This window comes from Sphaeramia orbicularis, chromosome 17 (assembly GCF_902148855.1).
Source record: "Sphaeramia orbicularis chromosome 17, fSphaOr1.1, whole genome shotgun sequence".
NCBI lineage: Eukaryota > Metazoa > Chordata > Actinopteri > Kurtiformes > Apogonidae > Sphaeramia > Sphaeramia orbicularis.
In genome coordinates this window covers 32,787,825-32,814,956 of record NC_043973.1, presented here as the reverse complement: position 1 = coordinate 32,814,956, position 27,132 = coordinate 32,787,825, and the positions used below count along the sequence as shown (strand labels likewise).

The following is a 27,132-nucleotide window of genomic DNA, read 5'->3' as shown; positions in this document are numbered from 1 at the left end:
TCTGATTAAAAAAAGCATTTTATTCAAAGTCCTACAGAGCAGAAAGTGGCTTTTGTTATATCATACTAACTACACTTTGAATGTAAAGTTGAGACACACCTTACATCACTTAACGCTACTGTTAGTGTTGTACTAAGATTTAATCCCACTTGGGTAAATCTAAAATTATATGGACCATTTCCTAAGATTTACAAGCGTAACTAGAAAAAGCATAAAACAGTGGCAGATCTGAATGTATAAATCATTATTTAACATCGAATCTGCCTTGATTTTAAAATAAAACACATTCAATACTCCTATACTGTTTTTCTTTGATTTAACTGTAAACTTTTATAGTCAAATGCCTTTTAAAAAATAAAATTGCACTGCACTTAATCTTTTCCACACCAGTACCTGTGTCCATAGTACCATAATAACATCCTCCAGTCTGTCTACAGCTGAGTACTGTTTAGTGTTGCTGACAGTCTCTCGGTTTCACTCTCAGACGAGGATCTTTCTGGACTCGTGGTCTGGTTTTGTTGGTGCTTCTCATCTGAGTCGGACATCAGTCTGTTCTTGATCAGGTACTGGCTGCAGGAGCAGAAGGTGTGGTAGAAAGATGAGGAGAGGCCTGCGATGTCTGTGGAGATGTAGGGAAGAACCTCTGGAGACGCCTGGTTATAGTACGTGATCTGGAACAAGAAGAGGTTTGTTAACATTAACCCTTTCATGCATGAATTATAAGAACCTAAGTCGAGATTTTTGTCCCGAGTGTTTTTATTTCTCTGTAGACATTAACCCTTTCATGCATAGTGGTCACTACAGTGGACAGCAATTCAAAGGTGTTCTTTTGTGTATTTATGGATTTTGTTGTTTAGTTCCATATCAGCCAACACAGTGGACACTTATGCATCATCCCATACACTGACATTCATATTATTGCTGCAACTTCGCTCTTCTTGATAAACTTGATCTGCAGGAACATGTTTGAGAGTAAGTCAATTCCTTGTTATTGTTATGAGGCTGTAATTAACAGTTTTTTTATTAAACAAAAAGGTTTTTTTTTTTGCATATCATCTCCATAAAGTGAGTAATAACTTATATTAGAGTATGTTAAAATGTGACAAAACATCAGATTAGCAGCATTTTTAAAAAAAATTTTCATAGTTTTCACACAGTATATCAGTAAATACATGTTTATTTGCTTCAAAAATTAAACAGATGGTGTTCAGCTGAGTGGACATTTTTTCAAATTCATAAAAAAAATTCAATCGCAGTGTTTTTTTTTTCATGTCTTAGGAGGAATAAAAACACTCCAAAAAAAAATAAAATCTTGATTTATGCATGAAAGGGTTGAAACAACAATGTGACTGAAATTTTTCATGAAGCTATATTTCATGGAGTTACAAAAATGTCCACTCAGCTGGACACCATGCATTTAATTTTTGAAGCAAGGAAACATATTTAAAACCCATCATCAAAAAGTGTGTGGAAACTATGAAATAAAAACATTTTAATGCAGCTAATCTGATGTTTTCTCACATTGTATCATACTCTAATACTAGTTATTACTCACTTCATGGAGATAATATGCAAAAAGAAACCCATGAATATACAAGAGAACAGCTGTAGAATAGATGTCCACTGTAGTGACTACTATGCATGAAAGGGTTAAATACGTTATTAAATAGAAATATACATGTTTAACTGTGAAAATGTGTTTGTTATACCAGAGACGTGTTGTTTGTGGATTCTAGGATGGTAAACCCCGCACACAGAACCTCTCCTCGGTTAAACTGTTCTGTTGGAGGGTAGGTTGGAAGAGAAACTGACCGCAGAGCAATGACATATGGATCTCTGAAGAGGAAAAATAACAACATAGACAGTTGTGGGTGAAGTATGTGGAGCATTTGCTGAAGTAGTATCAATACAGCAAAGTACCATGAAACCATAAAAATGCTTGAATCCACTGGTTGGGAGTTTTTTTTGTTTTTTTACCATCACTGATCAAAAATTTCATTATACAAAGGAATAACAGACCAAGGTTATTATTGTTAACGAAAACTAACGAAATGACAAAAACTAGAATAGAACAAACATTTTCGTTAACTGAAATAAATAAAAACTATAATTAAAAGAAAAAAACAATAACTAACTGAAACTGTATTGTGTGTTTACAAAACTAACTAAAACGTATAAAAATTATGGATAAAATTCCCTTCGTTTTCGTCTTTGTCAATGTCAGATTGATACGAAATCGATTTATTTCACTCGAGCAATTTTAGCTGCTGGCACCATATGACATTTAACACTTGTGTTCACTTGTCAGTCGTGTTCACTTGTGGTTTCCAGTCGTCTTCTGGTCCCCACTCTACCTGGAAACATGGAGACTAAAGTTGGGAGAAAGCAGCAGAGTCCTGTCTGGGATTTATTTGAATACGACGATGAAGAAGATAAAAGATAAAAAAAAAACTAAAACTAACTTGGTTCAGACAAATTAAGTAAAAACCATCTCTGAGGCATTTTGGAAGCAACGATAACAATTTAAACAAAACTAACCAATGCAATGCATTAATATTTATGACAACACAAAACTATATTATGACATTTCTCATTAGTGTTTTGTAGCCCAGACCTGTTAGAAAAGAAACACCTGAATTCAACGTGTCCGAATACTTTTGTCCTTATTGTGCATTATCCATTGTGTCAAACCTTCAACATTAAAGAATCTAAAGCTCAGACAAATGTAGTGCAGTAAAATATAGTGCAATGTCTCCCTCTCAAGTGCAATGGAGTAGAAGTAAAAGTAGTAGAAATAAGTAACATCAGTAGAAAGTTAATAAAGTAAGTGGAGTACTTTACAGGTGTTCACTGTGTTCTATTTATAAATCATGGTACAGACCCACTACCGCATGGTTTACAGACCCACTACCGCATGGTTTACAGACCCACTACCGCATGGTTTACAGACCCACTACTGCATGGTTTACAGACCCACTAATGCATGGTTTACAGACCCACTACCGCATGGTTTACAGACCCACTAGTGTATGGTTTACAGACCCACTACCGCATGGTTTACAGACCCACTAGTGTATGGTTTACAGACCCACTACCGCATGGTTTACAGACCCACTACCGCATGGTTTACAGATCCACTACTGCATGGTTTACAGACCCACTAATGCATGGTTTACAGACCCACTAGTGCATGGTCTACAGACCCACTACGGCATGGTTTACAGACCCACTACCGCATGGTTTACAGACCCACTACCGCATGGTTTACAGACCCACTACCGCATGGTTTACAGACCCACTACCGCATGGTTTACAGATCCACTACTGCATGGTTTACAGACCCACTAATGCATGGTTTACAGACCCACTAGTGCATGGTCTACAGATCCACTACTGCATGGTTTACAGACCCACTACCGCATGGTTTACAGACCCACTACTGCATGGTTTACAGACCCACTACTGCATGGTTTACAGACCCACTAGTGTATGGTTTACAGACCCACAACCGCATGGTTTACAGACCCACTACTGCATGGTTTACAGACCCACCACCGCATGGTTTACAGACCCACTACTGCATGGTTTACAAACCCACTAGTGCATGGTTTACAGACCCACTAGTGCATGGTTTACAGACCCACTAGTGCATGGTCTACAGACCCACTACTGCATGGTTTACAGACCCACTACTGCATGGTTTACAGACCCACTAGTGTATGGTTTACAAACCCACTAGTGTATGGTTTACAGACCCACTACCGCATGGTTTACAGACCCACTACTGCATGGTTTACAGACCCACCACCGCATGGTTTACAGACCCACCACCGCATGGTTTACAGACCCACTACCGCATGGTTTACAGACCCACTAGTGCATGGTCTACAGACCCACTACTGCATGGTTTACAGACCCACCACCGCATGGTTTACAGACCCACTACTGCATGGTTTACAGACCCACTAGTGTATGGTTTACAGACCCACTACCGCATGGTTTACAGACCCACTACTGCATGGTTTACAGACCCACTAGTGCATGGTCTACAGACCCACTACTGCATGGTTTACAGACCCACTACTGCATGGTTTACAGACCCACTACTGCATGGTTTCCTCTTAGAAGCCAGCAGGATAAAGTCCTGGAGCATCCCTTCCCCTTTAGTGGCTGAGGTCGGTGAACCGACTGCACCGTAACGCACTGACGGGGTCACCACCCGGTACAGGAAGTCTTCGTCGTCCACCCGGTGAATCAGCTCACATTCTCTGGGATGAAACACAAACAGGGAGCACTGAGGATAGACTAGATACAATATGAAGGAAAACTCAGAAAAAAAACTGAAACATAAGGACAAAATTCTTGTTTTTTACAATTAAACATGTATGTTGTACACCACAAGTGTCAAACATGTGGCCCAGGGGCCAAATCCGGCCCGCCAAAGGGTCCAATCCGGCCCACGGGATGAATTTGCAAAGTGCACGTTAGGGCATCAAACTGAAAAATAATATCATAATAACCTATAAATAATGATGACACCAATTTTTGCTCTTTGATTTAGTGCAAAAAACATTAAGTTATGAAAATGTTTACATTTACAAACTATCTTTTAACAATAAAATGTGAAAAACCTGAACAAATATGAACAACCTGAAATGTCTGAAGAAAATTCAGTGAAATTTTAACAATATTCTGCCTGTTATTAAATGTTCTGTGCCTTTGTAGATCTGATCTGTAATATACATGTACAAATGATAAGTCGAGGAAGAATATTGATAAAATTTTACTTATATTTCTTAAAAAATTTCATTTTTTCCAGATTATTCACATCTTTTTTGTTTGGATAGTTTGTAAACATAAATACTGGCATAATTGAATGTGATTTTTTGCACTAAAACAATTTGGAGCTGTCATTATTTATTGGCTATCATGATGTTATTTTACTGGTCCGGCCCACTGCAGATTAAATTGGACCGAATGTGGCCCCTGGAAGAAAATGAGTTTGACACCCCTGTTGTACACAAATTCAGCCTCAGAAAAAGAACAGTAATGCCCTGACATTCATTTCTACAATCTGCATTGAAATAATTTGCTTTATTTTATTTTATTGAATTTTATTTCTAAGATAAACAGAGTAAAACAGAGGCAAAACCTTGGTATTAGTTTACACAGAGAACTGTTCATACAAAATGCAACCTGTGATGGTGAGCACAGACTGAAGTCCATAAAATATATTTCCATTTATGACTACTACATTTAATCTGAGCTCAATCAAAAACACTGCCTGCTTTGTGTCACTTTTGGCAAAACTACGGCACAGAAAGACTCCTATCTTGTGGAGTTATTGTAGTGTTCTGAGCTGTGGATGTAGTTTAGAGTAGGTTTAGTTTGCCTTTTTTTGTTACTCTTGGATGTATATTAGATAATGATATTGTATAATATATGCTTTTTTAATCTAGAAAACTTGGTATTGTATCTACTCAGTGTTTGAGTTCTTATCCCCATACTCCAAATAACTTGTCAGGGTGTTTAACCCTTTCATGCATAGTGGTCACTCCAGTGGACAGTTCTTCTCCAGCTGTTCACTTGTATATTCATGGGTTTTGTTGTTTTAGTTCCATATCAGCCAACACAGTGGACGCTTATGCACCATCCCATACACTGACATTCAGACCATTACTGTCTTTTTGCATATTATCTGCATGAAGTGAGTAATAATTAGTATTAGAGTATGCTAAAATGTGAGAAAACATCAGATTAGCTGCATGAAAAATGTTTTTATTTCATAGTTTTCGCACAGTATCTCATTTTCTGATGATGGGTTTTAAATACATGGTTTTTTTTTTCTTCAAAAATGAAATGCTTGGTGTCTAGCTGAGTGGACATTTTTGTAACTCTGTGAAAAATAAATTCATAGAAAAATTTCAATCACATTGTTTTTTTCATGCCTAAAGAGGAATAAAAACACTCAGGAAAACAATCTCAACTATGGTTCTCATAATTCATGCATGAAAGGGTTAATTCCACATATCTCCTTTCTGCCTTTATTAATGTATATGTATTTTAATTATTTTGTGTGTAAATTTAGTTGATGATTGTTGTGATGAACTGCTGGCCTCATGTTAAGATCAGAAACAAGAAAATGAACAAGATGGCGGCGCGATGTGGTGCAGCGGCTCTTTGCTCTCCAGTCGAATATATGTTTTTTTATAGAATACATATATATATATATATATATATATATTTTTTTTTTTTTATTTTTTTTTTTTTATATACATTGCGCCTACACTGAAGGAGAGCAACCCTTAATTTCATTGTAACTTGTTTTCTTACAATGACAAATAAATACACTCAACTCAAACTCAAACTAAACTCAACACCAACCATCAACAAAATATGGTTGAGAATTACAAGTCTGAGTGATGTGGACTGGTTTTACTGGAGTAGAACCTTCTGTAAAAGTTGAGACACTTTAATTGGCAGATAAAGTAGAACTTTGTAGAAAAAACTAAGGAGGGAGATAAAGTCCTGTTACTTATAATGTGTGTCCCAGGTCGTTCTGTTTCTGAGCTCAGACAGAAAACCAAAAGCTCTGTGAGCAGGAACGTCCACCTCTGATTCCACTCTGACACACAACATGGACTTCTCCTCCAGTGTGTAAAGACGAACCTGGAAACAACAAACACACTCAACGTCCACAAAAGAACACTCAGATTATATGGATGTGCTGCTTTTTGCATGTCAATGAGGCTCACAAGAGATTTATACTGTATCCTAGCAATTCATTTTTGTATTTTTATTATTTCACTAGATTATTTTGATATTTGGGTGAAAATTACACTATAAAACTATTCACTATTTGTTAACCATCAATTAACATTTGAAACACGCTCACCTTGTCTTTCTCTGAACTCAGGCGCCAGTTGTTTCGAGCTGCCAACATTTTCAGTGCTGAAACATTGTTATAGCTCAAATAAACCTAAACAAAAAAAACAAAAAAAACCCATCAAAAATCCAATAAAAACCCCCAAACATTAAAAGTTCCATAAAAATATATATTCAAAAAAAACAATAAGAGAAGTAGCTCTTGTTGGGATGTGAGTGTGATTTCTTTTTGGCATAATAACATGCATGAAAATATTACATTGCATTAATAATCTAAGTGTTGATGGAAATAGGTGGAGTTAAACTGTGTTCCTATGCTTTTAATTAACATTTATTTAACCTTTTATTGAAGCTAATCTGTCTCTGTGTTTGTCAGTTTATTCCTGAACCTTCCCCTCACCTGGTTTCTGGGGTCCCAGGGCACAGACAGAGGACCCTCCGCCTGTTTGCGTGAAATGATGTATTTTCTGTAAAAAAAAAAAAAAAAAAAAAAAAAAAAGTATGTATTAGCCATATCATTCCATCCTGCGCTTTAAATTTGCATTTTCAATTTGTGTATGAATAGTTCAAGTGGAAATGATGAAAATCTGAAAAAAAATTGATATCACAAAAAGAGAGGTGGAAAAAGATGAATGTGAAATAGAACAGATAAAAATAATCAATGAATTTAACAGAAATTACACTTAAGATGCAAAACACCAATGAAAAAACACAAAAACGAGTGTTTGACTCAGGTTTTGATAAATCATGGAGGAGTCTGGAACTATGTTATATGATGCAGATCAGTAAATTAATCAACAGCTCTGCTATTATGTTATTACATGAAAAACTACTGTACATCTGCCAGTTTTGTACCATAATCATGATGATGATGATTAAGAAGCAACTCTTAATATTAATAATTTTACTTACCATATTTAATACTACACACAATCAAAATATGGTTGCAATATAGTGAAAATTACCGCTACTTTCAGCAACAGCTATGAACATCCTTAAGGTTTCTCACATATTCAGTATATATTTCAACCCAATCTGATGAAAAATAAACAAGTTGTGAGGAAATTTAGCTCAAAGGGACATTTCTAAAAAAAAATCAAGAAAGTATTTGGAGGAGATATTTAGGATTTTGTCATGTCTTAGGAACTATGTAGAAGTTTTCACATGAATTTTCTGTAAAAAAAAAAAAAAAAAAAAACAGTATGTATTAGCCATATCATTCCATCCTGCGCTTTAAATTTGCATTTTCAATTTGTGTGTAAATAGTTCAAGTGCAAATGATGAAAATCTGAAAAAAATTGATATCACAAAAAGAGAGGTGGAAAAAGATAAATGTGAAATAGAACAGACAAAAACAATCAATGAATTTAACAGAAATTACACTTAAGGCACAAAACACCAATGAAAAAACACAAAAACGAGTGTTTGACTCAGGTTTTGATAAATCATGGAGGAGTCTGGAACTATGTTATATGATCCAGATCAGTAAATTAATCAACAGCTCTGCTATTATGTTATTACATGAAAAACTACTGTACATCTGCCAGTTTTGTACCATAATCATGATGATGATGATTAAGAAGCAACTCTTAATATTAATAATTTTACTTACAATATTTAATTCTACACACAATCAAAATATGGTTGTAATATAGTGAAAACTACCGCTACTTTCAGCAACAGCTATGAACATCCTTAAGGTTTCTCACATATTCAGTATATATTTCAACCCAATCTGATGAAAAATAAACAAGTTGTGAGGAAATTTAGCTCAAAGGGACACTTCTAAAAAAATCAAGAAAGTATTTGGAGGAGATATTTAGGATTTTGTCATGTCTTAGGAACTATGTAGAAGTTTTCACATGAATTCTTTTCAAGAAAATCCATGACTTGACTGACCAACCCCAGTGTAAACGGATACTTCACCTGTCCAGTCTGATCTTTTTCCTGGCTATGGCCTCTTGGAATCTCCTCTCCCCTTCCTGGATGACACAGGAAGAGACAGAGAAGGGGTTATTTCACCGACAAAACTCTTGTCAGTTGTTTATACCAATAAAGTTGACAATCAACCTTTATCATATAGTAGCTTTGATACAGATAAGAGCAGTTCAATGTTCTTCACAGGCGACTGATAAGATGATAAGAAGACAGAACAAGTGTAAAATGTGGCAAAATGAAACAAAAAGAAGCTTACAAATAGGTGAAACATTGAAAATAATATTACACCTAAAAATAGAGTAAAACAAAAATAACAGATTAAAAAGTGAGATAAAATGGGCTAAAAAAAGACAAAGACAAAAACACGTTTCAGTCCTGTAAGTTTATTACTCGTCTAATCTGTGTTCAGCCAAGCCCAGTTTCACACCTCTCTAATTCCACGACTGGAAAATTTGTAGAGGTTAAATATCAAGCTTTAACCCATCATCTTAAAGCATCTTGTGAATTATTAACAGCATAGTTCAGCTATGAAGGTTGGCGCTGATCGATCCATCCATAAGAGTAGAAGTAGTAGCCTAATATGTGTCCTAAAAGTTTGTGTCTCATTCAATTGTAATTCTTATTTGAAGTCTGTTTTATAACATTGTGGTTTTATTGTTAGAGTATACTTTTGTATTACTCATTCTGTATTTTTTTTTTTTTACTCATTATGTATGTTGTTATGCTACGCTATGTTACAGTACTTTATGCTTTGTTATGTTATGTTATGTTATGTTGTGTTATGTTATGTTACTGTATCACATCTTCTTTTATGTTACGTTGCCGTATTTTATCTTTGTTATGGTTATGTTATGTTATATTATGTTATGTTACTGTATCACAACTTCTTTTATGTTATGTTGCCATTTTTTATTTTTGTAATATGGATATGTTACATTACATTATGTTATGTTACTGTATCATATTTTATTTTATGTTACGTCGCCGTATTTTATCTTTATGCTATGTTATGTTGGTAAAATCAGGAAAATTGTATTGTTTGATTCTTGTATTAAGTTAGTGATAAAGGTGTAAAAGCACTGAGGGATAAGATTAAATAAGTTTAGACTTCCTCCTACTCCTTTTCGACCATGCAAACTTCAGACTTGTATGTACTGGAGGATACAGTCTGCTCATTTAAATGTTATTTTGTTTTTGTCTTAATTTGCTTCGTTTTGTTACCTCAGCCAAGGAGGTTATGTTTTTGCCAGCGTTGGTTTGTCTGTCTGTCTGTCTGTCCATGTGCAGGAAGGGGGCATTGATCTGCCTTAGCGGAGGTCTGCGCTCTCCGAGTGCTTTTCTAGTTTAATTTTGTTTCTTTGCATGTTCTAAATAAATAAATAAATAAATAAACTAGAAAAGCACTCGGAGAGCGCAGACCTCTGCCAAGGCAGATCAGTGCCCCCCCAATCACGACCAAAATTTAATCATTTTTTCCTTGTGCCAGTATCAACATTTCCTGAAATTTTCATCCAGATCCGTCCCCAACTTTTTGAGTTATCTTGCACACAGACAGACACACAAACAAACCAACGCCAGCAAAAACATAACGCCCTTGGTGGAGGTAATGAGTAAGTTATGTTTATGTTTATCTTTGTTTATGTTTATGTTATGTTATGTTATGTTATGTTATGTTATGTTATCTTATGTTTATGTTTATGTTTATGTTATGTTATGTTATGTTTATGTTTATGTTTATGTTATGTTATCTTATGTTTATGTTAATGTTATGTTTATGTTATGTTTATGTTATGTTATCTTATGTTTATGTTATGTTATGTTATCTTATGTTTATGTTTATGTTATGTTATCTTATGTTTATGTTATGTTATGCTTTGTTATGTTATGTTATCTTATGTTTATGTTTATGTTATGTTATCTTATGTTTATGTTTATGTTTATGTTATGTTTATGTTATGTTATGTTATGTTATGTTTATGTTATGTTTATGTTATGTTATGTTATGTTTATGTTATGTTATGTTATGTTATGTTATGTTATGTTATGTTTATGTTATGTTTATGTTATGTTATGTTAATGTTTATGTTATGTTATCTGATGTTTATGTTATGTTATCTTATGTTTATGTTTATGTTATCTTATGTTTATGTTATGTTATGCTATGTTATGCTTTGTTATGTTATGTTATGTTACGTTACGTTACGTTACGTTACGTTACGTTACGTTGCGTTGCGTTGCGTTGCGTTGCGTTACCTTGTAGCAGAATGAATATAAACCAATAAACAAAACTCAACCCGGAAACAGATAATGACATCACATCTTTATCACAGATTAATATATACTTAATTACAGGTGACTCACCACAGGTTCAGGTCGAATCCGTGGCAACGTACATGGTTTCCCATTCTTGTCAAGCACTTCAAAGTTCATGAAGGCGGAGTTTATGTGTCGGTTTGGCCCCTCCTCTTGGTACGCCTCTGCGCGCACACCCACCTCCATACTACAGCACAAAAAACACATACCTTTTTGTTATTGCATTCATCACAAAACATATTCTTTTGTATTAGTGAGGTGACAGCTGTGGACATGCAGATACCTGTTTTTGAAGGCGTTGTTGACGATGGCCCTGAGCAGCAGTCGGTCTCCAACCTGAGACGGTCCTCTGAAGGTGAACATGTCGATGGTCCGGAGAGTCGGGTGAGCCTGACACAGACGACTGCAGAGGAAAAAAATGAAGACATATTTAACATACTCTATCTGTGTCATGAACCTGCAGGAATTAATGTGTTTGCATATTAACATAAAAATACTGTTTGGTGTTAAAGTCCAGCATCATGTGATTCTCAGAGAACACAGATACAACAATAAGGTTAGTAATGTAGAGTAATACTTTTTGTTGAATTGTGTCTTCTAGTACTTATTTCACTGATCAATGCAGTGGATAGAATAATAAAGACAGAAAAATCATTTGCAAGTCACAGCAACAACTAGTTCTAGGTCTTAAAGGGTTAACTTCAATTTGTGTGTGATCGTACCTGGCCGCAATAGTAGCAACATTCACCATCCAGGCCATGATCTGTCCTCCAAATGTGTTCACCTGGGAATTGAAGATGTGCAAAATGATAAACAGCTTATCAACATGCTGAAGCAGATTGGTAAAGGAGCAGCATTTTTAATTATAATCACTTTTTAATATTTATGAACATTTCATTTTGATATTCCCTCTATTTTTATTTGACTATGTAAAATTACAGAATGATAATAGAGACAATTCTTTTGCCACATTCACAGAGACTTTACACATATAACATAACTGTCTGAGGGAACTCATGTCCTGGCTTTAGAAACTTCAGTTTAGTTAATTGTCACTGCCAGTGTCCATTCGCTTTGCATCATGGGAAAATCTAAAAAAAACTCATCCAGTATCTTAGAAAATAATATACCGATTCTTCCCGTTTTACCATCGCTGTTCTTTTTTCTCTTTTATCATGAAATATTGAGGCTATAGAAAAATCCTACAAGTTATATTACTGTAATGCTATTAATCAGTCCCTCCAGGATTTCGTGGGATTTTTTTTTTGGTTGTTGCAGCCTAAAATGCCTGATTTTGCGGCAGCTTTTCCAAAAAATTGTGGTGAAAGTTGCGATGATTTGAGGCTTCTTTTATTAGTCACAGGAACATGAGCATTTGCAAATTACCTAGAACAGTCTTTTTTGAGTTTTTATCCTTAAAAAGTACCAGGAAGCAATGATTTTAAACAAAACAGGCTTTTATTCATTCATTCATTTGTACTGAGCAGCCAATGAGAACGTAACGTCACAGAACACCAGCCAATAAGAGCATAGCATCACAGAACGCCAGCCAATGAGAGCGGAGCGTCAAAGAACGCCAGCCAATCAGAGCGGAGCCTATCAGAACGTCAGCCAATGAGAGCGCAGCGTTGCAGAACGTCAGCCAATCAGAATGGAGCGTCACAGAACACCAGCCAATCAGAGCGCAGCGTCGCAGAACGCCAGCCAATCAGAACACAGCGTCACAGAACGCCAGCCAATCAGAGCGCAGAGTCACAGAACGCCAGCCAATCAGAGCGCAGCGTCACAGAACGCCAGCCTATGAGAGCGGAGCGTCACAGAACGCCAGCCAATCAGAACGGAGCGTCACAGAACGCCAGCCAATCAGAGTGCAGCGTCACAGAACGCCAGCCTATGAGAGCGGAGCATCACAGAACGCCAGCCAATCAGAACGGAGCGTCACAGAACGCCAGCCAACAGATGCAGACTAACTGTCCTTTGTCTTGTCCCACATCTGCTTGTCTGTCTTCTCCTCTAATGTCCACTGTAAATGTCTCTTTTCTCTTCCTCCTGTCTGTAATTGTCTCCGTGCCCCCCGCACCTCCGTCTTCCTCATCCTCCGTGCCGATCCGTGTTTCCCATGTTCCGTGTCCGTCTCCCTCTATTTCTCCGTTCCTGTCTCTACAGGTTCTTCTGTAGCTCCTTCATATATTCATTTGTCAGACTGTCTCCATAATCATCTTTAAGGCTTTTGAAACTGCGCGCGGTTCCAGCAGAGTCTGCATTTCCTCATTCAGAGTTAGCTGTATGTGTTGCCATGGGTTACCGTGATTCAAAAACTAACTATAACAGCGAAAACACGGATTGACAGAAAATCTCGTCAATAGCGAAGAAAGAGTTCATTTACCGGAACATATGCTCAACCGGAAAACTTTCATCGCTAATAAGTGTATGGCGTAACTAGAAGCTTCGGGGTAAAAAAAAAAAAAACAAAAAATGGAATTTCGGTAAGGGGGTGCTAGCCGAGAGTATGACGACGCAGCGCCCCTGTTCCCTGGTTAAGAAAAACCCCTGGACATTTTATATTTATCAAAATATATTCAGCAAAATACATTTTAGTTGCAAGTTAGCTACCAAAGGTGTGATGGTTTAGCTGTTTTTTATATCCAGAAATGTTGTTTAGATTGTTAAAGACAGTTTCCTGAGTTTTTGGGGTTTTTTTTTTAACTGGCATAGACACCTTATATTGATCAAAATATTTTAATTTGCCTTAAAAAGGTTCTGTTTAGAAATAAAGCCATTTATTGTTCAACATCAGCATTTTCTACTTTGTGTGTGCATGTTGGAGTGTGTGGACTAGTTGTGAATGTAATGCCAACAGGTAGGCTATCATTCCCACTACTACAACTACTAATCTGCAGGGCTACTTCAATTAAAGAGGGCAAAAAAATCTACTTGAGTGTCGTTATTATGTAATGAACCATGTTACAACATTTTCCTGAAAATAAAAATGTGTCAAGTGCATTTTGTAATAAATTTCTCAAACTGTAATAACTTACAACATAATGCGAAAAAATTTACTACATAATGCACTGAGGTAGTTTATTACAAAATGCGTCAGTTTATTACATAATGCGGCTTTATTACAAGATGACGTGACATTCTTATTACATTTTGAGACTTTTATTACATAATGGGAATTTATTACATAATGCGGCTCAACAGCACAGCGTCGCAGAACGTCAGCCAATGAGAGCGGAGCATCACAGAACGTCAGCCAATGAGAGTGCAGCGTCACGGAACGTCAGCCAATGAGAGTGCAGCGTCACGGAACGTCAGCCAATGAGAGCGGAGCATCACAGAATGTCAGCCAATGAGAGTGCAGCGTCACGGAACGTCAGCCAATGAGAGTGCAGCGTCACGGAACGTCAGCTAATCAGAGCGCAGCGTCACGGAACGTCAGCCAATGAGAGCGCAGCGTCACAGAACATCAGCCAATGAGAGTGCAGTGTCACAGAACATCAGCCAATGAGAGTGCAGTGTCACAGAACGTCAGCTAATCAGACTGCAGCGTCACAGAACGCCAGCCAATGAGAGCATAGGGTCACACAACCTGACAGCCTGCTCCTTGGTTTTTCTCTTTCCTGTTGTGCTGTTACAGGTATTACAAACATTTGTTGTAATAAATAACTTATTTATACAAATGCAATAGAAATCAACATCACTTTCATCCAAATACATGCACTATGTTATTAGTGCAACATCTGAGCATGATGGGAGAGTGGGAGAGTGGGAGGACTAGCGTGGGTTAATCTGGAGATAGGAAGGTGATCTTAAAATAATTTTTTACATGTGTATATGCCTATGTTCCCTCTTACCTGCAGTGTATGATAATGTTGTGAATTGAAAACCCAATAAAAAGTGTTTTTTGGGGCTGATTTTCTAAATGTTTGATGGCAACGCGCTCATTTGTACAAATAAATGCAAACACTGGACTACGCAAACATCCCATTTCAGAACTTTCAGGAAGGAACCTACATATGAATGAAGAACAAGACAAAAACACTGAACTGGTAAAGATGTTGGACATGCAAAAATATGAAAAAAATCAACAATAAAGAATGTGATATATCATCAGGACACCACTGCTAGCACATAATGCCAAAAAAAAAATGCTAATAAAAACTGTTCTGTATGTAAACCTGGAATTATTTGTAAATGTCAAACAGAACTGGGTTTGAATACACATGGGTAAACATCCAACTCTAACTGTACATCTATGATATTATGAAGAAATGACAAAATGATCTGAATTCAAACAGACAAAAAGAAGATAAAAAGACATGTGAAAAACTAAAATTACCTGATGGTTAGCATGTGGAGGAAGGACCAGTTCAACACTTTCTACCTTGGTCTTCTCTGCTGCAACTGCGTTTTCTACTGTCAAACTGTCAGCTGATGCATAAAACCAACACAGATACAGAACAAACGGTAAATTACATTAAAAAAAAAAACCCTCAGTGTTCATTCAGATACTAGTCCATACATTTAAAGAAACTGAATGTACATGTAATATTAATCTAGTGCTCTAATGAGAGTCTAAATGACAGCCCTAATTTCACTGCAGCAAAATCAGGACATTTTACAGCAAATGTAACATAAACAGGATTACATTCTTAGAAGACATACGTGGAATAAACTGTAAGTATATGGGAACATAATATCTGAGACCAGAGTCATCCATACCCTGCTGGATGGATCCGAGGGAGAGCAGATCGCGGATGATGTCATCGTGAAGCATCCTGACCCTCCGCCTCTCGGCCGCCACGCTATATTCCACCTGCTCTGTCTGAGTCTGGGGTACGATTGGCTTCAAGATCACCTGTCCAATGGAAACAGACAACGCAGACTCATGGTGACACATGACATCTGAATGTGTTCTGAATGACCACTGCAGACGTCTGGTGTTCGCACCTTCTTTCCGGTGCTTGTTCGCTGGGTGACGAAGGTGGCGTAGGCGTGACAAACCTTCCAGTGACGATCAGCGAACAGGTCTTCACACGTCACCTGTATGCCCACCTAGGATACAATACAGTATGTTACATATAATCTGCAAAGGGTAGAAGCAAAGCCATACACCTGGGGTTAAAAGAGACTCATGGAGTGTTTCTACACTGGTGAGGCATGACATTAACCCTTTCATGCATGAATAATGAGAACCTTAATCACGATTTTTTTCCTGAGTGTTTCTATCCCTCTTTAGGCATAAAAATAATAATTCTATTGATTTTTGTTAGCCTATTTTTATGGAGTTACAAAAATGTCCACTCAGCTGGACACTATGCATTTAGTTTTAGAACCAAAGAAACATGTATTTACTGATATACTGTGTGAAAACTATGAAATAAAAACATCTTTAATGCTGCTAATCTGATGTTTTCTCACATTTTAACATACCTGCATGGAGAAAATATGCAAAAAAAAACCCTGTTAATTACAGTCTAATAACAATTGGCAGTTTTTTTTACTCTCAAACATCTTACTGTAGATCAGGTTTATCTAGAACAGCAAAGTTAAAGTAATGGTATGAATGTCAGTGTATGGGGTGATGCATAAGTGTCCACTATGTTGGCTGATATGGAACTAAAACAACAAAATCCATGAATATACAAGAGAACACTTTTGAGCAGCTGTCCACTGTAGTGACCAGTGTGCATGAAAGGGTTAATGAAGCTATAACGCTATGATTAGGGCTGTGTATCGGCAAGAATCTGGCGATATGATACAAATCACAATACTAGGATCACAATACGATATATCATGATACTGTTAAAGAGGCAGTTTTTTTTATTGGTTTTGTTTCTTTTTTAAACAATTATTTCCTGGAAGAATGGAATTACACTAAAAATATGTACAAATACTAAACACATTTTTATTTGATTATTTTTAATTTTATTTGAAATTATGTTTTACAGATATTACAGTCTAAGATCCTGCTCAAATGTTCATATTCTATTAGTTCATGACTAACAACATAACCTCATTAAATAAAATGATTAAGGAGGCAAGATCCAGCTACTTCCACAAACTTATAGCCACAAACAAGAAAAACCCCAAAGTAATCTTTGACACAATCCAGTCCATTGTGTCCCCTGCTGTCCCTGCTGCCCCTGTGCTCTGTAAAGCTGACAGCAATGACTTCCTAAACTTCTTCACAGACAAGATCAGGGATATTAAACACAATATCCCACCACCCTCTGGCCGTCTGACCCTATCTGATCCCCCTCTGCAAACCTGGTCCTCTTTCGACCCTGTGACACTGGAGGACATCTCAGCACTTTTATCCAAAACGAAACCCTCCTCCAACTCTGCAGACATCCTCCCCCATAAGCTCCTTGTCGGTGTCTTTGACACTATTGGACCATGGGTCACAAAGTTTTTTAACCTGTCGCTCACAACTGGTTTGTTTCCCAGCTCCTTCAAACAGGCCATCATAGAACCTAAACTAAAGAAAACCACACTGGACCCCACAGACTTCAAAAGCTACAGGCCCATTTCAAAGCTCCCCCTATTGGCCAAAATCCTTGAGAAAGTAGTGTCTAAACAACTTACAGCTTTTCTGGAGACACACCAGATCTATGACACTTTTCAGTCTGGGTTTAGACAACGCCACTCAACAGAAACCGCACTATTAAAAGTGTCTAGTGACATCCTGATGGCGGCTGACTCCGGGAAATCCACGGTCTTGGTCCTGCTAGATCTCTCCTCGGCCTTTGACACAGTGGACCATACCATAATGATTGAGAGACTGAGGGACCTGGTAGGGATGTCAGGTCATGTGCTAGACTGGTTCTCCTCTTACCTGACCGGCAGAAGCTTCACTGTGTCAATAAACAACTTCCAATCTGACTCAGCGGATCTACTATGTGGTGTGCCCCAAGGCTCTGTCCTGGGACCAGTCCTATTCTTACTCTATGTCCTCCCACTTGGCCACATTATCCGACAGTACAGTGATGTCTCCTATCATCTATTCGCGGATGACATCCAGATATACTGCTCCTTTAACTCCTCTGAGCCCCACAAACTGAGTTCCTTAATCAACTGCTTGTCAGAGCTGAAGCAGTGGCTAAATGATAACAGCCTCCAGCTGAACTCCAGCAAAACTGAGACCCTCATCATTGCCCCGGATAGTGCAATCCCAGGGATCAAACATCACCTTGGAGACCTGAGTTCCTCGGTAAAGACAAAACTGAGGAATCTGGGTGTCATCTTTGACCAGGACATGTCTTTAGAATTCTACTCCAAACACCTAGTCAAAAACTGTTTCTTCCACCTACGCAACATCTCCAAACTCAGATCTATGGTGTCCACAAATGAGCTCGAGATGATCGTTCACGCTTTCGTATCTTCTCGCTTAGACTACTGCAACAGCCTGTTTACATGCTTAAACAAGAAGGAGCTGGCCCGTCTACAGTTTGTCCAGAACTCTGCTGCCAGGCTCCTGACCCGCACAAACAGGAGAACCCACATCACTCCCATCCTTAAATCTCTCCACTGGCTCCCTGTTCTATATCGTCTTCATTTCAAAATTCTTGTGCTAACTTTCCGGGCCCTACATGGCCAGGCCCCTGCATACATTGCTTCCCTGATCCAGCCCTACAGCTCGACTCGTAGCTTGAGGTCTTCAGGACAGCACCTGCTGATGGTTCCACGGACCTGTTTTAGCACATGTGGTGACAGGTCTTTTAAAGCTGTGGCACCACGTCTATGGAATGACCTGCCTCTACACCTACGGTCCATGGACTCTGTAGAGAGCTTTAAGAAACACCTCAAAACCCTCCTGTTCAAAAAGGCTTTTTAGTCTTCCACCTGACCCAGGACCACCACAGACTGATTACACTCTATGTATTCATCATAACGTACTCCATGTGTCACCCCCCCCCCCAGTCTCTCTATATCTCTATCGCTCTCTCTTTTCTCCTCCTTTACTCTCTCTCTCTCTCTCTTTAACCCCAACTGGTCAAGGCAGACAGCCATCCTTCAGGAGTCTGGGTCTGCTCCAGGTTTCTGCCCGTTAAAGGGAAGTTTTTCCTCGCCACTGTCACCAATCACAAGTGTTTGCTCCTGAAGGATTCTGTTGGGTCTCTGTAAACTTAATTTGATTCTGATTTGAATTGATAAAGCACTTTGTGACTCTGTCTGTGAAAAGTGCTCTATAAATAAAATTTACTTTACTTACTTTACTTTACTATGACATTATTTTTGTGCAATCCCAACAAAGGAACTACCAGTATATCGTCCCTTGAGAATCAGCTGGTTCTATGTCCACTTTTCCTCATTTTGAGAAAACAGAGTTTGTAAATGTCACCTGTCTGATCTGTGATATTTGCAGAGTTATCAATCATCTTTTTGTGTGGAATAGTGTTGACTGTGGAAGGAACCCTAAACACATTGTTCACATGTTCTAAATCTCCATAGGCTTACAGATAGAAGAAGTTACAAATGGACATAGAACTTTCTGATTCCAGGGTCTGGAAGTTGTCCCTGGTCCACATGTTCTATGTCCACCAGAGGACCTGGTGCCTTTACAGGTGTCACTGATGATCCAAATCAGGAAGTTCTATGTCCACCAGAGTTGTTTTGAAAACAGTTATGAACAAACTAAGAACGTTTTAGTCAGTGATTACATGGATTTTATACTGATGTCACAAAATGCAACAGTAAAAACCATCCTCTGCTAGTGTTTTCCAATCCACATGTATTTAAGGTGGACAACTAAAATGAGCACATCTATCCTTTTTCATTAAAGGTAGAATGGTGAATAAACGTGTTCGGACACCTGGAGGACCTGAGGAAATTGTGTTCACTCAGTTTTCATGGCAAACAACCATTTTCCAGCCATACTTCAATCCTCAAAGGCAGGAGAATTAGTTGTGGAATGGAGGCAAATGATGTGGAACACCATGAACCACCTTTAAGACTGAGGATTGACGAGGATTGAAAATTCTTGGTACACTCATAGATAAATGTGGATGAATGAGCCACATTCTCATTTGAACCTGACACTGGACAACATTGCCCACTGGACCAGAATCTATAACATAAAAAATAAAAATGAGAAAAAAAGTGTATAAAATGCAAAAATTGCATCCAAATTAAATATACATTCACAGATAAAACGATTCTATCAAATCAATGACAAGTCTGTAAATGAGACAAATTCTCATTTGAACCTGAGGCCGGGACAATATTGGCCACTTGGCCAAAATCTAGTATGAAAGAATGAAAGGATGAAAAATAAAACTGATCCAGAAATGACACATTTTGCGTCAGAATGCCTCATACACTCAAATATAAAATGAGTTTATCTATGAGCCTCCTTCTCAGACCTGACTCTGGGACAGTCTTGTCCGTTTTGGAGTTGAGGTCCTGGCCTGTTGTTTAGTTTACAGCTCACGAAATACTTTTAAGTCTACAGTACCTCAAAAAGTAACAAATGCTGATAATTATGTGTGTTACATGGTAAAGTAGGGGTATAAATGTAAACATCAGGTAAGAGAGAATCTGTTGGAGTTTTAATAGAACACAGTGAACTCGTCTGACCTCCATACTGGTGTTGAAGGCTCTGTTGACCTTTGCCTTGATGTTCACCACCTGACCCACACTGAACAGACACAACAGAGCAATGAGTCATCAAATTCAGGACAAACACTGCAAATTCAACACACACACACACATTTTTTCCATTACCTGATGGTGTGTTCAAAGTGGATGTCATCCATTGAGGCGGTGACACAAGGACTCCCAGCATGCCGTTCAGCTAAAAACACAGACATGTCATTTCCTGCCCGGTCTATGGGCAGTTACAAAATACATTTTACAAAAGCCTCACATAAGCATTTGACAGCACAGATGAGTAAGACTGACCCGACAGGCAGGCGGTGGAGTCCATCCATTTGAGCAGCTGACCCACACTCAGCTCCTGTCGATGGTTACTGTGACACGGCATCACTATCTGACTCATCTTCACCTGAGTCGGGTTCAGGCTCTCCTCTTCCTCCTCTTCCTCTTCATCCTCCTCCTCTTTCTCCAGATCTCCAGACAGTCTAGAACTCATTGTTGAAGCTAAACGCAGGAGGAAGTTCACTTTAAGGTTAGTTTTCCACCAGATGTAATAACAATATTTGTACAACCTGACTGAAAACATCCTCTGTAGGGATTCAAATGTGACTGTTTACATGGAGGCAAAATAAAGTGATCCAATACAACGTTGAATTAATATTTTTATTTTATTTTATTTAAGAATGAAGTCTCTTTTTTGAAGACAACCTGGCCAACAAAGCACACTATTTTATGCTAAATTATAAATTGAAACATACTGTGTTTGTTATTGTTACTTTAGTTTTATTACTATTTCTTCTTCTTAATAATAGTAATAATAATAATAATAATTATTATTATTATTATTATTATTATTATTATTATTCATTTACTTACTTATATTGCTTATGTTTTTGGTAACCATTGTTGTTACTATTGCTGTAATCATTGTTACGACTACTATTACTATTATTACTATTATTACTTTTATTGGTTTTATTGTTATTATTATTATTATTATTATTATTAGTAGTAGTAGTAGTAGTAGTAGTAGTAGTAGTATTACTAGTGCTACTGTAATTATTTATTACTATTAGTATTTTTAATGAGCAATTGACTGTTATTTCTACTGTTTTTATTGCTATTATTAGTTTTGGGTTTTTTTTATCTTCTAATTTCTTATATATATATATATATATATATATATATATATATATATATATATATATATATATATATATATATATATATATGGACATATATTGTGCTGCTACTGGACAGTTAATTTCCCGGAGGGCTCAACCCAACGGATCAGTAAAGTTCTATCTAATCTAATGTAGTCTAAAATGTAAAAGGTCAAAACAAATGGAAAAGCAAAAGCAAACGTATATAAGACAAAAGCCAACAGGAATAATAAATGCATTCTTCACAGCTTCTTATCAGTGTCGTACATTCTTCCAGGAAGACAAGATCATTAAGCTGTCATATTTTCTGAAGGTTAGTTCATGACCAGGGTACAAATTCTGTAAATATCCCAGTAGGTCAAACTTGTTACAGGTACTAGGTAATAGAGAATCACAGAAAAATCATTGTGTTAAAACTCCAAAAACATGTTTTTTTTTTGTCTTGGGACAAACACATCACCAGGAAGGTACCACTTCCACCTCAGTTGTAGCCAGAAAAAAAACATGTTGAAGTAACTGCCTGAATGCATCACAGATTTCATTTAGAGCTGACTTGTGGTTTGTAACTGCACATTTTAAAGGAACTCCTCTGACAGTGTCTGTGACTCACCAGGTCACCATTACTACAGTTGCACTCACATCAGCAGTGATGGTGACACACTAACCGCAACAGTTTCCTGGTTAATTCTACATTTTCTATTAGAAGGTTTTTCTGTCTCACCTTAACCCATAAAGACCCAAACAGCCAGTGGCAACCAAAATCATACATTGATGTGAACTGTTTAATACCTGTTGATCCACTAATCCTGTCAGTGCATGTAAATAATTGGTGTAAAATGCTGTTTGTCATCTTTTCATGGTCATCACATATGACCCATTTACATGTTCAGAGACTTCGTAGTGTCATCTTCTGCAACATCGATTCACCAGTTAAACCCATGGAGTTGAATCAATGTCAGTGGTTGTAGACAATTGTTTTTATGTTCAGTTATTGAAATCTTTGCTGAAAAACTCATTTTTTCTTCCGTTTTCTCTGTTTCTAATTTAATAACCCTTAATTCTTTCTCAGCTTTTATACAAATCTACATGATCAATAAATTATTATATGAGGAAAATACTTGATTTTCACAGAAAAATGTAAAATATACAGGAAAATTTTATAATAAGTGGTGACGAATCACTTAAGAAAGGATAAATAGAGATTAAAAAAAAAACTCATTTGGGAACTGCCACAAAAGTAGCACTGCACACAAAAATAAAACAGCCTCATGATGCAGTAAAACTGTGGTGACTATGCTTTAGATCAGTGGTTCCTAACCTTTCTTAACTTGGAGCCCCCCCGCTTGTGTCCACCCCAATGTGTCAGCCCCACCCCAATCAAAACTGTCATGTCCTTCACTAAAACCAAAGTTAAAAGAGTGATAACTTTCTTTCTTAAATGGAATTATGCATTTTAAACATTTCCCTGTGGTCTACATAAACTGTAAATGCTCTGCTTGGGTCTGAATTCCTCATTAATTCAACTCCACAGGTCCATCTTCAACCCTATTTCTGAGGAATGACACCAGAAACGTGGTTTTGAGCGCTGGCCCTATAAATGCAAATGAGCCACTGCAGGCCCCGCCCCCTCCAGGTCCTGTGCTGCTCTGTCCCGTTCAACCACTTGTGTTCATTAATACAAACAACAACTGAACATTTTAGGTAATCAGTTCAAAGTTTACACATATTTTCAGTTTTTACTAAAACCGCTGCTGCTGACAAACAATTATGTCGAACTCTGAGAAATATTCATCGGAAGTTTTGACCTTATATCTGCAAATGTCATGACGTAACTAGTTACAGACACAACAAATTAAGCAGGAATTAAAACAGTTTGTAGAAATCCACTTGATTTTTGCTAAAATGAATATAAAGATAACTTTGCAGTAGGGCAGAAAGATATACCGTTATCGTATCTATATCTAGATTTGAACATTCAAGATATTAATATCTAAAAAGCAACGATATATCGATATATGGATCCCACTGCTGCCATAGAAGCTGAGCTGAGCGCCTACATGCAGTCCTCCACAACTGACAATGAAGAGGACCCCCATCTGTGGTGGAGAACTCACAAAGTCAACTTTCCCCGGCTTAGCAACATGGCAAGAAACTCCTTGTGCATGCAGGCCAGCAGCTCTGCCTCAGACAGAATCTGTAGTGCATCAGGACACAGTGTGAGCTGTGAGAGGTCCTGTCTGAAGGCAGACACGGTTAACAAGCTAGTGTTCCTGGCAAAGAATCTATAGAAGTTGTGCTGTACCTGCCTCTGTTCTGTGAGTAGCAGATGCATTTTCTGCAAACAGTTCTGTTGTCTTTAGAAGAATAGAACATGTTGCACTTCAATGCACTTTTAGTGTTTCACCTTCCACCAGCTGCTACTGCATATATTTGTGATTTATTGGTAAAACAGAGCTGCAGTACAATGTTTGATTTATAATTTATTTATTCGTACTTTATGTCAATGTTGATGACTGGCGGTGAGTTCTTATAAATAAAACTGCACTTCCCACATTCTTTTGTTTATGATGTTTGTATTTTTCTGAAAAATACTTGGTTTTCACCGAACATGAAGTCATATTGTATCGTATTGATATTGAGATATCTGGCATGAATATCAAGATATGAAATTTTGTCCATATCGTTTAGCCCTACTTTGCAGCACCTGGAGGGTTCAAATTCAAACTTTTGGAACTATTAAGGTCCAAATACACAAATAAATGAACCAAAGACTAATAAAAGTGGGTTTAGTGAAATATGACCCCTTTAAGGTAACTGTCAACTTTCTTTTTTGATATTAATGATTAATCTGCATTTTTCAGACACGGTGTTTCATACATATGATAATACACTGACATCAGGGGGAAAAAAAAAACTGATGAATTAGCTGTTACTCTGGCTGTGGGTGTCACAAAGTTTCAGAGGTCAAGAGGGCGTGGCTACTAAATAGCTTCTTATTTTTAAATGCAGACAAAATATGTTTGGAGTGGGTTCATACAGGCTTTGATTATCTTATTGGGTGTATAAGTATTTATATTTAACATCCACAAATAGAATTTTCACAGCTTGTGTCCCCTCAAAGCAGACAGACAGAGCCTGAATGATTCAATAAGGAAATGCCTTAGGTCAGTGTAGTCAAATAAAAATAAAAATCCTAAATGCTTTCTGAAGTGGTGTTTGGACTTTTGTCTGGCACATTGTGTTGGATTGTGTTGTGGATCTTTGCCAAATAGGTGTGTGTTTACAAAGTATCTGCAGCCATTCAGACAGCTGGACATGGCGTTAACCCTGACACAAGCACAAAAGGACTAAAAATAAGAGTATTTTCAGTGTAATATTACCGATTTCTTTATGTTTTACTGCTCTTTAGTGCTCTCACATTCCTGTACAGGACATGACAGTTCACCAAACCGGTTCTAGATGCAGCCAAACCCTGCAACCAAGACTTTATCTAAACTAACTCACCCGCTGTAGTTGACTAGTGTCACTGAAATTCACCTTACTCCAGAAGTGTGTACATGTGCACATGTGAGGTGGAATAAATGTGTACTGACCTGACAGACGCCCACAGTGTCAAGACAAGCATCGACAGTTTTCAACTCCAATCTGCAGAGTCAAAGTCACATTAATACAGCTGATGTTTCCTGGTAGAGTTTGTCAAAATAAAAGCAGAACACGGACATGACAAAGCCATGAGCCTGGCTGTGAAACTGACTGTAGTTCAGGGGACACATACAGCCCAGTGTGGTCTGAAGTGGGTCAGACCAGTAAAATAATAACAGGAAAAAAGTCAAATTATATTATATTATATTATATTATATTATATTATATTATATTATATTATATTATATTATATTATATTATATTATTTATTTATTTATTTATTTATTTGCACAAAATAAAAACAGCAATGGAAAAAAAACAACAACATTCAAACAAGTAACAAAATTGTGCAGGAGAGGTTTGAAGCCAAAAAAGAAGGCTTATATGAATACTTCCCCCGAAATGAACAATACACAAAAAAAATAAATAAATAAAAAATAACATAAAAAATGATCAGGTTTACATCTACACCAGTGGTTTCCAACCTTTTTGGGCTCATGACCCCATTTTAACATCACAAATTTCTGGTGACCCCAGACATTCAAAACGGAGACTTTTTTCTTTTTTTGCTAAAATTAGTTTGTTTTTGATCATGTAATAGTTTGCTATACTATGTTGCAAGTAATCATTTATTTTAGATGACATTTAGTCTATATAATGTATATTATTATGGACAGAGGCAGTAAATCCAGGTGTAGATTCCTGCACAAAGTGAGAATTTTATTTTCCTTGGTCAGGATATGTACAGTCAGTCCAGCTGTGATTTACAAGGAGGACAATTAATACTGAACAAACTAGAACTCAAACTATGAATTATGAAAGACCTGCAGCATCTGAAACCGACCACAATAAACATTTGACAGATAAACAGAACCACAGTGCTGCAGTTTCAGCTTCAGTTTGTCATGTCTTTTATGTACTGTGATTGTCTCTCTCAACTCACCATGTATTTTTTATTTGTAAGTTTTTTATTTTTATTTTTATTTTTATCAATTACTACAAATTTCAGGCGACTCCACGTGGGGTCCCGACCCCAAGGTTGAAAAACACTGATCTACAGAGTTTACTTTTAAATCTGAATAATATGAACTACTTGAATTGTCTTAAGAAAAACAAATGCAATTTTAACAATATTCTGCCTCAGTTTATCAGTTTGTCATTTACACATGTGCATTACAATCGCACAAAACATTTAGTAGCAGGCAGAATATTGTTAAAATTGCATTTACTTTTCTTAAGACATTTCCATTTGTTCATATTTGTTCAGGTTATTCACATTTTTTCTAAACGTATATTTTGTTAATGTAAACATTTTCATGTAATTTTGCTTTTTTACACCAAAAAACAAAGAGAAATTTTGGGGTTGTCATTATTTATAGATTATAATGATAATATTTTACTGGTTCTGACCCACTTGAAATCTAATTGGACAGTATGTGTCTGTATGTGGAACCTGAATTAAAGTGATTTTGACACCACTGATTCTTAATATCTTCAGTGTAATTTTTGCAATTTTTCACATATTCATCCTGCGGGCCGGGTTGGACCCTTTGGCGTACCGGATTTGGCCCCCAGGCCGCATGTTTGACAC

The 27,132-nt window shown here is 37.1% G+C and overlaps 1 protein-coding gene across 1 annotated transcript; it reads right to left on the bottom strand.

The window, feature by feature from the left end:
• Window positions 1-25,583, bottom strand: LOC115438016 (acyl-coenzyme A thioesterase 11-like). The gene is made up of 17 exons (XM_030161455.1): window positions 25,493-25,583; window positions 21,043-21,240; window positions 20,866-20,935; window positions 20,719-20,779; window positions 16,090-16,194; window positions 15,862-15,997; window positions 15,479-15,570; window positions 11,859-11,920; window positions 11,420-11,539; window positions 11,185-11,323; window positions 8,812-8,867; window positions 7,286-7,352; window positions 6,896-6,979; window positions 6,536-6,669; window positions 4,101-4,268; window positions 1,710-1,836; window positions 1-671 (listed from the first exon to the last, which is right to left on the bottom strand). Exons 2-17 carry the CDS (start codon window positions 21,230-21,232, stop codon window positions 432-434), a joined length of 1,851 nt encoding a protein of 616 aa, XP_030017315.1. The 5' UTR covers window positions 21,233-21,240; window positions 25,493-25,583; the 3' UTR covers window positions 1-431.
• Between the last annotated feature and the right edge of the window lie 1,549 nt (window positions 25,584-27,132).

Bases quoted from the DNA above. Each gene is read 5' to 3' on its own strand.
- LOC115438016 (XM_030161455.1), bottom strand. From the start codon at position 21,232: ATGAGTTCTAGACTGTCTGGAGATCTGGAGAAAGAGGAGGAGGATGAA. The intron at 11,324-11,419 runs GTATCTGCATGT...TTTGTGCTGTAG, and splicing joins AACAACGCCTTCAAAAACAG to TATGGAGGTGGGTGTGCGCG. The intron at 672-1,709 runs GTATAACAAACA...TTCTTGTTCCAG, and splicing joins CCACAAACAACACGTCTCTG to ATCACGTACTATAACCAGGC.